Source organism: Scylla paramamosain, chromosome 36 (genome assembly GCF_035594125.1).
Source record: "Scylla paramamosain isolate STU-SP2022 chromosome 36, ASM3559412v1, whole genome shotgun sequence".
In the NCBI taxonomy this organism is placed as follows: domain Eukaryota; kingdom Metazoa; phylum Arthropoda; class Malacostraca; order Decapoda; family Portunidae; genus Scylla; species Scylla paramamosain.
In genome coordinates this window covers 7,574,333-7,589,407 of record NC_087186.1, presented here as the reverse complement: position 1 = coordinate 7,589,407, position 15,075 = coordinate 7,574,333, and the positions used below count along the sequence as shown (strand labels likewise).

The following is a 15,075-nucleotide window of genomic DNA, read 5'->3' as shown; positions in this document are numbered from 1 at the left end:
AGGAATAGTGAAGAGAAGTGGATAGATGGGAGATAAATAAAAGGCTCAATAGAAAGAAGATTTAAAGTGGCGGCTTGGTGGAAGAGGAATGTAATTTCGAGATGTGAATTGAGAAAGAAGAGAGATACAAGGAAGAAGAGGGAGAGGAGGAAGAGAAGGAGGAGTTGAGTTTCCAGTTACCTGAGGGCTGGAAGGGTTGAAAGGTGAGAGGAATCAAGGTCAGTTTACAGTTCTTCCCTTCAAAGGTCACGCCAGTGGGATACGAACAGGCGTACAGTGCTGGAGAGGCCTTACCAGAAAGCCATCGCCGCTGCGCCCTCCCAATCATCGCCCTGATCCCATCCTTTGATAATCATTTCAGTCCTGACTCAGAATCTAATTATAAATATCCGCCACGCGACAGTTTTCTGCCCCGCGCCACTAATCCGTGACATATTTTTTTGGATTCTATAGTTCGCTGTCTGAGCTGCGGCCGTCTGTTACTCGTTCTCCTCCCACCGCGCCTTTCCCCTCCCCTGATGACACGTACGCAGACACACATTGCTCACTCCCCTCTCTCACTCACACGACCATCCACATTTCTCTCCTCTCTTTCTTTCCTTTCCCCTCCCTCCGTCACACTATCTTCTCTCCTTTTACCTTCCTTTCCTCCTCACACTATCATCCTCTCCCCTCCCCTTACCTTCCTTCACTACTCCATGGCCTTCTCTCCTCCTCTTCCCTCCCCTCTCATCCCTAAGGGCAGCTGGGGGTTGGTCGGCCTCCTAACTTTCCCTAACTTGTTTATTGCATTATTCCGCCCCACACACTGCTTTCTTGCCGCGCCGCCTTCCCCCTGGGGCGGCCCCGCGGGGATGCCTAATGGATAGTATTGAGTTATTGTTCCCCCTCGGGTCAGCGGGCGATTGGGGAACACAGGAGGGAATTTTAAGGTGTTTGCCCGCGAGGTGTTGCCTGGCAGAGGTGCGAGGCGGCCCAGCGGCGCGTGTGGCCCGAGTCCCCAGGGCAGGAGGTCACCGTGAGGGAGAAAGGGGGAAGGGGGCGTCACAGGGCGCATGGAGGTTGGAGGGAGGGTCGAGGGGGCGGAGAGGGAGGTAAGAAAGGCCGCACATCTACATAACAATGGCTTAATGACCCCCTTCCGCGCCCACGCCCTCCACAGGCACCAGAAGGCGTGTCCCCAGAGGCTCAGGGACATCATGACTCCCGCGCAGGGCAGCAGCCGCCGCGCCGCGCCGCAGCAGCGTAACTTGGCCAGGTAAAACAGCCGAGCCGAGATAATGAAGCTGTACGGGAGTAATTAGCTCCTCTCATTACCTGGTCAATTACCTGAAAGCTTCGTGAGGGGCTGCCCCATAAACTAATTAACCTGCCGCCCTTCGCCCGCCGCCTCGTCTACGCCCGCACTCACTGGGCGGTGTGGCTGGCGGACGGCAGCAGGGTGACGCCCACCACCGCGCCCTGCAGCCTGCATGACCCATCCGTGACGCGCCGCGCAGGATACCACAACTTCACCAGCATCTAAACAAGACATAAAGACCAATTCCACGACTGTGGATGACGCATCGCAGGTGTCTGGGGGAGGGTGCGGGCGTGCTTGGTGGGAGACGCTGGGGGCGGCGACCCTGGGTGGCGGGCGGAGCCGTGACGGTATCGCTTGCCGCCATCGACAGTGATCGAGAGTCCACCGGGTGATGGCTCTTACCTGGAGGATCATTACTGGGATTTACTCGCCAACAAAAGGTGGACCAGCTTCGTCAGGCACTCTGTGTGTGTGTGTGTGTGTGTGTGTGTGTGTGTGTGTGTGTGTGTGTGTGTGTGTGTGTGTGTGTGTGTGTGTGTGTGTGTGTGTGTGTGTGTGTGTGTGTGTGTGTGTGTGTGTGTGTGCTTGAGGCATGTGTAGGGCGTCGTCTAACAAATGGCCGACAAAAACATTATCCCACACGTCGGCATGAATGGTGAGGGGCATTCAGGGCGCCGTCAGGAGGAGGTGCGCGGGTCGCCACAATGGCCGGGGCGAGGCGGGGGTCCGATCAGGATGGTAATCTGATTGCCCCAAATGACATTCTTCGCTCCTTTGTCGTGGGGATCACTACGGGCAGGCTGCGGGGCCATCAGTCAGGGGGCGGGGAGGAGGTCCCTGCTGGTGATAAACGCACACCCAAATATCCTAAACTCCCTCACTTGGCGTCCCGCATCACCACGACAGATTGCTGCTCTCAAACTACGCATAAATCATTAGATCCCCAGGACGCGACCTTTGACGGCCTCCCAAATACGCCCATGCACGACCAGTCACCAGCGACCATGACTCCGGCTACTCCTCTCGGCGTCACCACACTCACCGGCAATCTCCAGCGTGGCGTTCCTGCTGGTGGCCTTCCCGACGTTGTTTGAAGCGACGCACCAATACACCCCTGCGTCGTTGTCCTTCTTGGTGTGCAGGACCTTGAGGAAGAAGAGGCCCCCGTTGTCCAGCTGCACGTGCCGTCCTTTGTGCATGCTGCGGGAGAAAGACCTGTTTAGTGGGAGTCCTGAAGGATGCATGTCTCTCTCCTACTGAAATCTGAATGCATGTCTCTTTTTTACTTAGATCTCAAGGATGCACGTCTCTTCCTTGCCTGAACTCGAGGGATGCTACATGAAGGAGAAAAGAAAACACGGCTGCCTACTGAATACTGAAGGATACCAGCTCTAACGGTATCCTTCAAGCATCCTCCTCACGTCACCTGTAGGGATAGTGAAGGAGCTCATGACATAGCTGCTGAATATTGGAAGGACACTAAGAAAGGACTCGTTACCAGAAGGATTTTTATTACTATGTCTGAGAATACTTTGAACATGATCTGGCTCCTGAAACTATTGAAGGATACTGAAGGATACTGCAGAAAGGACGTTCTATTCGTACTACCTTCCCTATTGAATGCTTACTAACTGCCCTATAGGATAACAAAAAAGAGTTCCTAAGAATGTCTATTGCTCCGTCTGATCTCGTAGGATGCTGGAGTAGAAGTTTTAGGATATTACTTTAATAACATTTCGGTCCTGCACGCATCCTGTACCTGTTCCAATGCTTCCTGATGGCGTCCTTGCCCTGTATTACTTGCTCCTTTCACTGATGGCAACAGGACAACGATTTTACACAGAATACATGAAACTACAGCCCTGGGACGACTTAACTAGCCAATTACTCGCTTGGCTGCCATTGGGGTCTGTTGTTTCATCTACTGTACACTCGCACCATGCCATTTTATAAAGCGCGAGAATCCGTAGGAGTGGGAGGTTTAAATGTCCTGATTATGAGGCTTAAGAGGAGCATTGAGGCACACAGCACGCATTGTCATTCAGAGTAGCAGGTGTGGGGATTCACTTTAGCCATTCCCAGCCCCAAGTGTACCTTTGTATGTAAATAAAAGCAAATAAATATCTTTTACGGCCTTACGCACTGGAATATCAAAGAGAGACAGAGAGAGAAAAAAAAGACGATAAAAAAAAGCCTATAACCTTGAACTTTCTCTCCCAATTGTTGTGTTTCGCGTCCCTCACTCGCTCACTATCCCTCACTTCATCTCCTCTCCCATTAATCTCCACTGGCTTATCTCCCACTCATCTCCCGGTACTTACGCAAATCGCTGGCCATCCTTGTACCACGTGATCTGCGGTTCCGGCCTGCCCACCGCGTGACAGTTGAGGGTCGCTGGCTCGTTCTTCGGCACCAAGAGGTCGGCTGGGTGTTCCGTGATCTCTGGGGAGCGGTACTGCCCTGTGGGGGAGAAAAGACTTGGTGAGAGGGGAAGGTGGTGGTGGTGATGACTGGTGGTGATGTGAGGGATTATTTTGTGATCATGCGGGGTTGGTAGTGAGGAGTGTTGGTGAGGGTTGGTGGCTGGTAATGATGAATGGTTGGTGATGTGATGTGGGGGAAAGTTTGTAGTGGTGATCATGTGTGTGAGTTTTTAGAGCTGTATTCTGAAACACTCCTGCGTCCCAGCTTCACTACATTCAAAAGGCTCTAGTTGAAGCTACACGGGTTTTTAATTAAGGATGTTTTTTTTACGGTCTTAGTGACAGATGAACAAGATTTCTACATTATTAAAAAGGAGGTACAGTCTTGAAAACCCGGCTAATCATCTCTGTGGCCTTTGAAAATAGTCGTGGTGAGAGAGCAAAGCGTTTCAGAACACGAGCCTTAGTGGTGATGAAAGATTTGGTGAGGGAAATTCTTGGTGACGGTGATGTGAAACTGACTACATGTAATAAATAACACTACATACTCGTATATGGGTATCTGTAAGTGGTGATGGTGGTGGTGATGGTGATGTGGTAGACACTGTATGATTGTAGAGGATAAAAATGGTGTTGTGATTTTTTTTTATTATTTTTACCCTTATAATCTTTCCTTTCCTTTATCATACAAGCTTTTTTTTTACCTATTAAACTTAAGAATTGCCGTTGTTGTCTTATTTTACTGCCACATTTATTCCTTCCCCTCTTGCTCCTCCTCCTCCTCCTATTACTACTACTACTACTACTACTACTACTACTACTACTACTACTACTTACTACTACTACTACTACCACTCCCACTACTACCACCACCACTACTACTTGTACGCCAAATATAGCCACGGCCTCACTAATACCCGCAAACAAACAACCCCGTTAAGACCTCAAAGAGAGAGAGAGAGAGAGAGAGAGAGAGAGAGAGAGAGAGAGAGAGAGAGAGAGAGAGAGAGAGAGAAAAAAAAAAAAAGAGAGAGAGAGAAAAAAAAAAACGAGTACCAGCTGTTTCCTTTTTCCTTTATATTCCCTTTGTATTCCATTTGTCCACCAACACTGAAATACCATTATCTGAATAACCAACACACACACACACACACACACACACACACACACACACACACGGAAGACTACGTACACTGGGAGCAAGAATGGCACAAGAAGGAGTCACTAACGTCGATAAACAGAAGGGTAACTGCAGCAAATTGGCCTTAAAGGTAACAATGGCCAGAACGGCTAACGCAAGGAGAGCAAACACCCATTACTCTCTCTCTCTCTCTCTCTCTCTCTCTCTCTCTCTCTCTCTCTCTCTCTCTTTAGTTTATCTCAGTCCTCTCCTTCCCTATCATTTTCCATTCTTCTTCTTCTTCCTCTTCTTCCTCCTCCTCTCTTCTTTCTTTTTCCTTTCCCTGTTTTTACGTCCATTTTTTTATCCGTGTCTCCCCTTCTCCTTAATCCTCCATAAACCCAATTAACAATTTCTCCTCCTCCTCTTACCCTCTTCCTCCTCTTTTGCTTCCTCTTCCTCCTCCTCCTCCTCCTCCTCTTCCTCTTCGGAAATTTGGTGGAAAGTAGAAAGACAAGAATATGATAGGGCTGAGGATTACGAGAGAGAGAGAGAGAGAGAGAGAGAGAGAGAGAGAGAGAGAGAGAGAGAGAGAGAGAGAGAGAGAGAGAGAGAGAGAGAGAGAGAGAGAGAGAGAGAGAGGGTTTTTCTATTTCCTTAGTCAGTATTTAGTGTCAATCCTTAAGGATTAAAGTGACAAGAAGGAAATTTAAAGACAGACACGTGTGCTTCTCTCTCTCTCTCTCTCTCTCTCTCTCTCTCTCTCTCTCTCTCTCTCTCTCTCTCTCTCTCTCTCTCTCTCTCTCTCTCTCTCTCTCTCTCTCTCATCTTGTCTTTCATCCAGTTCTTATCTTCATTCATAGTCTTCGTTTCTTTCCTTCCTTTATTCTCTCCTTTCGCTTTTGGTGTCATTCATTCATTCATTCATTCACTTTCATCTTCCTTATCACCATCTTCCCTTCCTTTCTTTCCTTCTCTCTTCCTTTCTTTCTTTCTTTCCCGTTCTTTATTTCTTATACTCGTTTCCCCCTCGTGTTATCTCATCTTTCCTATCTCCGTATGTGCTCTCTCTCTCTCTCTCTCTCTCTCTCTCTCTCTCTCTCTCTCTCTCTCTCTCTCTCTCTCTGGGGAAACACTATACTATTTTACTTGACTATTTTTACTCTTCCCACTTCCTGTCAGTAACTCATCGGCTTCCCTCAGCCCTCGCCGCCTGTCTGCTGGTCTTGCTGTCTGCTTGTTAGTTACTCCATCTGTCTGTCTGTCTGTCTATTTGTCTATCTATCTGTCTTTCTATCTGTCTGTCTATCTGTCTATGTATCTATCTGTCTATTCATTCATCTATATTCGTCTATCAACTTTCTTTTATTTCATTTTGTAAGTTTTTTTTTCTCTATTTAACTGTTATCTGCCAGTTTATCTATTTATCTATCTATATGTCTATCTATCTACTCATTCATCTATCAACTTTCTTTTACTATATACTTGCAAGCTTTTCTCTCTTTCTATTTAACTATATACCAATTCATTTATCTATCTATCTATCTATCTATCTATCAACTCCTAGCATTCTGTATCATCATCTACTTATTTTTCTACTTTTTCTATCTCTTTCTCCCTCCATCTCCATTCTTCTCTGTCTCTCACTCTCTCCCATCAGTTTATCCTTCAAAGCCTATTAAGTTTAGGTTTCTCTTCCCCTTGGCCTCACTAAGAGTCAGGCCTATTATCATTGTCCTTCCACGTGTATTTTCTGTCTGTTCATTCCGTCTTTTCTTGTTTTGTGTGCACCGTTACTTATTTATGTGTCTACTTGGGGTCTTGTTACTGTGTGTGTGTGTGTGTGAGGAGATTGAGACCTCCCCTATTAAAAACTTCCTTCATTTTTCCCTCAAGACACGTAGTCAACCTTCCTCCCACCTGCCTACCTAATCTAACCCTACCTTACCTTACCTTTTAATTTGGTAGTGCAGTCAATTTACCTGGGCGACTAATTAATCTTGGGCCTAATAGCAAGGTCCGTTTGTATATATTTATTCTGGAAATTTACGAAGGCGACTCCAACCGCGTTATGTAAGCTAAATTAGAAATCTTTTGGCATTAACGTCGAAAATCTTTGGGTCATTGTACATCTTAGTGGCTTTACTTGCAGGAGGAGGAGGAGGAGGAGGAGGAGGAGGAGTAATAACAGAGTAAGAACATCAATGAACAGTTTTCTTCCTTTTCTCAAGTCTCAGTTTCTGTTGTTATTACACTCCCCTCCTCCTCTTCCTCCTCCTCCTCTTCCTCTTCCTCCTATTACAAGTCCCACTCTGCTTCATTTTCTAGCTCATCTTCTTTCCCTCCTCCTGCTCTGCTTCCTCCTCCTCCTCCTCCTCCTCCTCTTCCCCCTCCTCCTCCTCCTCCTCCTTCATCTCCCACAGGTCCTTCTTCCCTCGTATACTTCCTCCTCGCCATTTCTTTCCTCTTTTCCTGCCTGAGAATGTACCTTTTTCATCTCATCTTCCTCTCCTTTCCATGACATTTTCCTTTCTTACTTCCTCCTTTCTCTCTTTCCTTCCTTTATTCTAGCGCTCTTCTTTCTCCCTTCTCTCTTCTTTCGCCTCTTGTTTTTTTTATTTTTTTTATTTTGATACGAGAAGTGAACACCTGAGGAAATTATACACTTCTCAACCAGGTAATCCCACTAATTGGTTTTGTTACCTGTTATTCCTCCTTTCCTCCTTCTCCTCCTTCTTCTTCTTCCTCCTCCTTCCTCCCTCTTCTTCCCCTGCATTATCTTCTTATGCCTCATCCTCTTCTAACTCCTGCTTCCATGTTCTTTCTTTCCTTCCTCTTCCTCCTTTTCATATTCTCCCTCCTCCACCTCTTCTTCCTCTACTTTGTCTTCTTATGTCTCACCCTCTTCTACCTCCTCCTGTTCGTATGTTCTTATCCTTACTCCTAATTCCAGTTGTTGTTTTCTTTTATTCCTCCTCCTCCTCCTCCTCTTTGCTTTTGATCTTTTTACTTCCCCTACTCTTCCTCTTCCTCTTCTTCCTGATCCAGACTTTTTTTCTGGTTCCTTTTCCCAATCCCTGTTCTTCCTGCTCCTTCTCTTCCTCTTCGTCTTCATGTACTTTTTTTTTTATCTTTCTCCTAATCTCTGTCCTCTTCTTCCTCCTCCTCCTATTTTTTTTTCTCTCCCCTTTTTTTTACCGCTATCTTCCTCCACCTCCGGCTGTTCCTTCTCATCATCATCATCATCATCATCATCATCATCATCATCATCATTTTCTTTTTTTTTTCTTTTGTTGCTTCTCTTTAACATCTTCCTCCTCCTCCTCCTCCTCCTCCTCCTCCTCCTACTACTACTACTACTATTATTACTACTACTACTATTACTACTACTACTACTACTCATCCTCCTCATCATCTTCTTTCTTATCCTCGCCGCCATCACCCTCCTCCTCCTCCTCCTCCTCCTCCTCCTCTAAGAGCGGCGACAGCTGCGTCCCTCCCTCCACGCCCGCAGGACACGGAGTTTCCCTGAGGCTTCCTTGGGCTTCTCTTAATTACTGTCGGTCACTCGATCACTCTAACACCCGATAGTTCACCCTCTCTCTCTCTCTCTCTCTCTCTCTCTCTCTCTCTCTCTCTCTCTCTCTCTCTCTCTCTTAGTTTGAGTGAAGTGTAAATTCTTTCCTGAGTATTTTGTGTGATGTTTTCTCTCTCTCTCTCTCTCTCTCTCTCTCTCTCTCTCTCTCTCTCTCTCTCTCTCTCTCTCTTACACACACTCACCTCCTGAAACACGCATTTCTCTCCCTCTCTACTCCCTTTTTCCCCTCTTTCTTCCCCTTCTAATGGTCTCGTATACTCTTTTCTCCCCCACTTCCCCTCTTTCGCCAACCCTCCATTGATTCAAGCAGCCCTGCCTAGTCACCCCCATATACCCCTTCCCTCCCCCATTCCTCTCCCTTCCTACCCAGCAACTCTACCCTCTCATCAAGTTCTCAAACCAGTGGAAGAAACAAAAGAAACGTCAACTTCTCCTCACACTTCAATGATTCCTCCTCCTCCTGCTCCTCCTCCTCCTCCTCCTCCTCCTCCTCCTCCTCCTCCTCCTCCTCCTCCTCCTCCTCCTCTTCCTCCTTCTCCTAGTCAGCAGCCTCTCACGCCCTTTTCCTACTCCTCCTCCTCGTCCTCCCTTCCGTACCTCAAAGGAAGGGTGGGACTACCAGCTGTGCATAGGGAAAGGAGGAAGAGGAGGAGGAGGAGGAGGAGGAGGAGGAGGAGGAGGAGGAGGAGGAGGAGGAGGAGGAGGAGGAGGAGGAGGAGGAATGAAGGGGAGAGAACTAGGTACACTACACGTGGAGTCTTAATTAGGTCATGTGTATGTGTGACTGTATGTGTGTGTGTGTGTGTGTGTGTGTGTGTGTGTGTGTGTGTGTGTGTGTGTGTGTGTGTGTGTGTGTGTGTGTGTGTGTGTAAGTCTCTCCATTTGCTGGTACTCATCTCACGTTGTTTACTTTTCCTCTTCTAACCTTTTTTCTTTCATTTAAACATATTTTTCTTTCCTTTTAACTGTGTACTTTTTCTCATTACCAGCCTGGATATCATGATTTTTATCTATTTAACTTGTACTATTTTTTCTCTAACTTTTTTTTTCAGTATTTAATCAACATGTTATTTATATTTTCTTTATTCGTTCATTGTTTTCTATTGTGTATCATAGGACTCTATCTACCTTACTGTAATTTACCTGTCTTTATCTCTTTCTATTTTATTTATCATTAATCTATCTACTGCGTGTCTTTCAATCACATTCTATTTCAATTATATCTTTCTCCATCACCTTTTACCTTATTTATCACGTATTACTTTTCTATCATCCGCTACGCATCCATTTCTATCACATTCGATCTTATCTATCAAATATTTATCTACTGTCTTTCTTTCACGTTCTATCTCATCTATCATATATTTATCTATTGTCTGTCTATCACGTCGTCTCATCTATCACGTGTTTATCTATTACGTGCTTTCTATCACTTTCTATTTTATCTACGGACTTCAATCTTGTCTGGCGCGTAATCTATCTGAAGGGCTCGGCGGTACTTAAGTCGCAGTCTCTTGGGGGAGAGATCGAGGGGAGATTGGAGGGAGAGATGGAGGGAGAGATGAAGGAAGAAATCAATAGTCAACATTATTTCTCTCCCTCTCTCCCGGGGTAGGATTTCCCTGTCAGTTTCCTTCTTACCTTTCCCCCTCCCTCCCTCCCTCCCTCCCTTCTTTCCTGCATCTCTCCATGTCTTTCCACTTTCAATCTTCTCTCCCGTCTCATCACTCCATTCTTTTCGTGTCTTTTTTCTTATATTACCTGTGTTTCTTTTCCCTCTTATGTCTTCATTCTCCTTCTGTCAGTTTCCTCCTTACTTTTCCCTCCTTTCCTCAATTTCTCCGTGTCTCTTCCATAATTCTTTCTCTTCTGTCTCATTATTCTCTCTCGTCATCTTGTGCACGTTGTTGTTCTGTCTCATTTTTCCATTCTTCTCCTTATTCTCTTGCCTCCCTTCTCACTGTGCCATAAACCTAATTAAAAATGTGTGCTCATCTTCTTCCTTGTACTCATATTTCGCTTTTAGTCTCATAAATGTCCGAAATGATGTTGTTCTCCCTCCTGCTGCTGCTGCTGCTCCCTTCCTAGAACCTCCCTCGTTTCTCCCTCACCCTCCGGCATCTCTTCACCACCTCCCCTCCCTTTCTGCACCCTCATAACTCCCGCGTTACCTTCCCTCACCCCCTCAAAACCATTCCTCCCTTCAGTACTCTTCACCTCTCGTAACTCCCTCTAACCCTCCACACTCACTCTTCACCCTAGTGCCCTTCTGTGTCCCTACGAGATTCTGTATGGTGGTTTCAGATTTTTTGTATTTTAAAACGCTTTGGATTCTTTAAAGGAGTGTTTTCAAATGTCGCACAGATAAGTAGTCAGGTTCTTGAGGGTGATTTTTTTTTTTTACTGATGCAGAATTCTTGTTAACCCTTTGACTGACACCTGGTACACTTTTTCCTAATTACCAATCAGTCTGAGACATCTTTACTTGTTTCACAGCCACATCCAATCTTTGAACTGGGAAGAAATTGCAAAATGTATTCTTTTTCATTGCTAACTTCCTTGCAGATGCCTGTAAAGACTTCACGCATTGCTTCTGGCGCTGCTAATTGTTTCCTGTCGCAGTGAAAGGGTTAAACTATCATAATAAATATGTAAATAAATTTCAACACCTTAATAGCTTCCGCTAGAGTGTTAAAAGTAGCTGAGACGTGGAAACATTTAAGAATATGGACTTTTTTATAATGACAAAGAAATTTTTCCCATTGATGATGCAGAATAATTGTTAAATCAGCATTAGTCAAGAAAACACACTTGAAAACATCAATTACTTTCACTAAGAACTTGTTAAAAACACACACTTTTGAAAAAACCTCAATAACTTTCACTGGAGCCTGATAAATAAAAAAAAATAAAAAAAATTCTTGAAAAATCTCATTAACCTTGACTGGAGTCTATCAAATGAAAACTTGAAAATCCCCAGTAACTTCCACCACATTCTGCTAAACCACCCTTGAAAAGACTCAACACCTTTCACTAGTCTGCAACATGAAAACACCCTTAAAAATCCCCAGTAACTTCCACTGTGAAAACATCCCTGGTAAAAAAAAAAAAAAAAAAAATTACTCAACAACCTCCACTACAATCTGCCAAATGAAAACACCCTTGAAAATCCCACAAATTTCCACAACAACTCCACTAAAAAACACCTTGAAAACCCGAACAACCTCCACAAGACCCTGGCAAATGTAACAGAGATGACGGCGACACGTTTACGAGCACAGTTCTTAATCTCATCAGCGGCGGAGGAGGAAGAGGAGGATGAGGTTGAGGAGGCTGAGGATGCCGGGAACTCCTGTCTTCGTTCTGTCAACATGGCGTGCTATTTGCTCCTTCTTTATGTCAGGGTTACTCAGCAGCCCTCGCCTACTCCTGCCAGCCATTGAGCAGTGATAAATGTGCGTCTCGTTTAGGTCAGCGCGAGGCTAAAGAGGAAGAGCCATCTGCAACTCAAAGGCTCACCTGTTTGTCCTTCCTTAGCAGACCAGGAAGAGTGGAGTGGGGCAGAGAGAGAGAGAGAGAGAGAGAGAGAGAGAGAGAGAGAGAGAGAGAGAGAGAGAGAGAGAGAGAGAGAGAGAGAGAGAGAGAGAGAGAGAGGTAAAAGTGTCGTTACGTGGTATTTGAGTCTACTGTGGATGGGTTCTCTCTCCCTCTCTCTCTCTCTCTCTCTCTCTCTCTCTCTCTCTCTCTCTCTCTCTCTCTCTCTCTCTCCCTGACACCTCCGCCATTCGCTGTTTATATTCCATTGAAATATATTCGTGAGTATTGGACGGCGGGTTTTCCTTTTTTGGCAGGACATTTTTCTCCGCTGGCCGAGTGAGGCCGCGTCACGGGAGAGCATTAATCACGCGGAGAACGCCGACGGTGATGGAGCGTCCGCGCAGCCCCGAGACTCTTTGCTGACGGAGACGCAGAGGAGGAGACGCAGGAGGATGAACCAAGAGGATAACTAAAGCCTCCCTCATTTCAGTCTTTAATTACTTCATCTTCAAAATCATCCAGCGGAACTCGAATTTATAGGCGCGTCCTGACGATCGCCGGGCAGAACTGACGGAGGGGATAATTACAGGTCGTGGAGTCGTCCTTTATCCCTGCCCCCGCCCCATCTACGACCTCTGACGCGGATGACGACCCTTCAAGGAGCGATTAACCTGCCCGAAGTTCCCCGTGCACTTGAGCGGCGCCGGGAGAAAATTTAATGTCATGTGAGAGAAATGTAATCGGTGGTTCTTACACAGTGAGAGTCGCTCGGTGGTCGTCTGAGTTGTTGCCTCGAGTGTGAACGACTCTTCGGGGGATTTGCAGTGAGCCTGAGTTGTAGTCTCTCTCTCTCTCTCTCTCTCTCTCTCTCTCTCTCTCTCTCTCTCTCTCTCTCTCTCTCTCTCTCTCTGGGTCATGTATCGTGGCATTTCTTCCTTTACTTTATGGGCGTAAGTACGGATTGCATTTAATAGTATTTTGTGGACTTACTTTCAACACTCTCTCTCTCTCTCTCTCTCTCTCTCTCTCTCTCTCTCTCTCTCTCTCTCTCTCTCTCTCTCTCTCTCTCCGCAAACTCGCCACTGCAGCAGCAAGACCCTAAGAGGAAAATATACGACATCTGCTTCCGTTCACTGGATTTCTAAGCGATATATTTCACGGCCACAGCTTCGTAAATCTCTCTCTTTCATCTCCTTTACTCCTCCTCCTCCTCCTCCTCCTCCTTGTGGTCTTACTTCACAATTCTTTTTTTCTCTGTGTGTCTCCTTTCTCTCTTTCTCTCGTCTCCCTCTGGTCGACCCTCTCACGTCCCGATATGAAAGGCATGATTACCCACTCCAGCTTATCACTCCAGGCTCAATATTTAAGCTCCCACGGAGAGGGTACACGCTTCCCCCAGCTCTCTATTGTCTTAAGTTTTCGCCTCATCGTTCCGCGTGTTAGAGGACGAGGGAGCGGAGTGGCGTGGGTGGTGGGAGAGGGTGGGAAGAGAAAAGGAGAAGGGTTGAAAAGGAAAGGGAAAAAGAGAAAAGGGTGTGTGTGGCTCCTAAAAAGACGTATTGGTACCGACAGGTTACGACGAAGGAGGAGAAGAAAGGGGAGGAGAAAGGCAGGGAGGGGGAGCCGCGACAGGACAATACGAACGGGAAGGAAGGGGAGGGAAGTGAGAAGGAGGGAGAGGGGAGGAGGTAAAGGGTGACAGGATGCTGCCTGGAGACGCCCTTCCCTTCAAGAGGAAAGATTACAGGAAAGGAGAAAAAAGACAATGAAGCATCGAACCTGAAGCATCTCTCATTATATTAGGAAGAAGAGGAGGAGGAGGAGGAGGAGGAGGAGGAGGAGGAGGAGGAGGAGGAGGAGGAGGAGGAGGAGGAGGAGGAGGAGGCCACCATCCCCTCGTCGCCCCTCCGTCAGGCAAAATGTGATACGTCTGTTGCTTTCTATCCTGTGTTATTTCACCGCCGCTTCAGGATCTTTTATGTCGTTCCCAAGACTGACGCTTCCAAAGTCTTTCAAAAACAGTTCCTTCGGGAGAGGACGAGGATGAGAAGACGGAGGCAGGAAGAAGGACGGGGTGACATGAGGGATTGTGAGGAGGAGGAGGAGGAGGAGGAGGAGGAGGAGGAGGAGGAGGAAGAGGAGGAGGATGAGGGAGATATGATATTAAAAGGATTAAAAAGGTAGAAAAGGCATGACAAGAAAATTATTTAAATAACACAAACAAGCCACCACGCTGGAATAAATTTAATTACGAGCATGACAAAAACTGAGAGAGAGAGAGAGAGAGAGAGAGAGAGAGAGAGAGAGAGAGAGAGAGAGAGAGAGAGAGAGAGAGAGAGAGAGAGAGAGAGAGAGAGAGAGAGAGAGACGCAACTTCATTTCATCTCCATTTCCACTGAGGCTTAACTACGAGTATAAAACAAAACGACAAAAACTGATAAGCCAATTGAGGAAATTTCGCCAAGGACAGAGAAGAGGGGGAGGAGGAGGCGAAGAAGAAGACGGAGGAAGAAAAAGAGGAGGAGGAGGAGGAGGAGGAGGAGAAAATCACCCTACCCATCATTCTTCCTCCATATGTCGATTAGTTGTCGGTCTCATAACAATAGTCATGGTTGGAGAATAATTCCCAACACGCGTCCTTCCCTCCACCTTCCCTCCATCTTTCCTCCATCAGCCTTTACTCCCTCCCACACTCCCACACACACACTCCCTCTCTCTTCCCTCAAGCCCTCCACGCCCTCCCCGCCCCTCTGACAGCTTTAGGAAGGGAATGACAGCGCACTGCAAAAACATACCACTCCCTTCTGCTTCTTCTCTCTCTCTCTCTCTCTCTCTCTCTCTCTCTCTCTCTCTCTCTCTCTGATTTACGAATGAAATATTATACATGTGGAGTGTTTTACAGTGAAGCTGAAGCAGGTCTGAGGAAACACGGGAGGTTGTCACCCGCTAAAATTAAGAGAAAACTTAAAAAAAAAAAACACTTCACTTACAATAGAGAACAAAAAAAAAAAAAAAAGAGCGTTGAACTAGGAAGGTAATAAGTTAACATTTTGTAGAGAGAGAGAGAGAGAGAGAGAGAGAGAGAGAGAGAGAG

General features: G+C 46.4%; 1 protein-coding gene across 1 annotated transcript in view; it reads right to left on the bottom strand.

Annotated features, from left to right (window-relative positions):
• LOC135090802 (roundabout homolog 2-like) overlaps nucleotides 1-15,075 on the bottom strand; it is a 40,709-nt gene that overhangs the window by 19,413 nt on the left and 6,221 nt on the right. The window contains exons 4-5 of the mRNA XM_063987868.1: nucleotides 3,625-3,763; nucleotides 2,346-2,503 (exon numbers count right to left, since the gene is read on the bottom strand). Coding sequence (XP_063843938.1) covers nucleotides 2,346-2,503; nucleotides 3,625-3,763 — 297 coding nt within the window. The remainder of the gene's footprint in view (nucleotides 1-2,345; nucleotides 2,504-3,624; nucleotides 3,764-15,075) is intronic.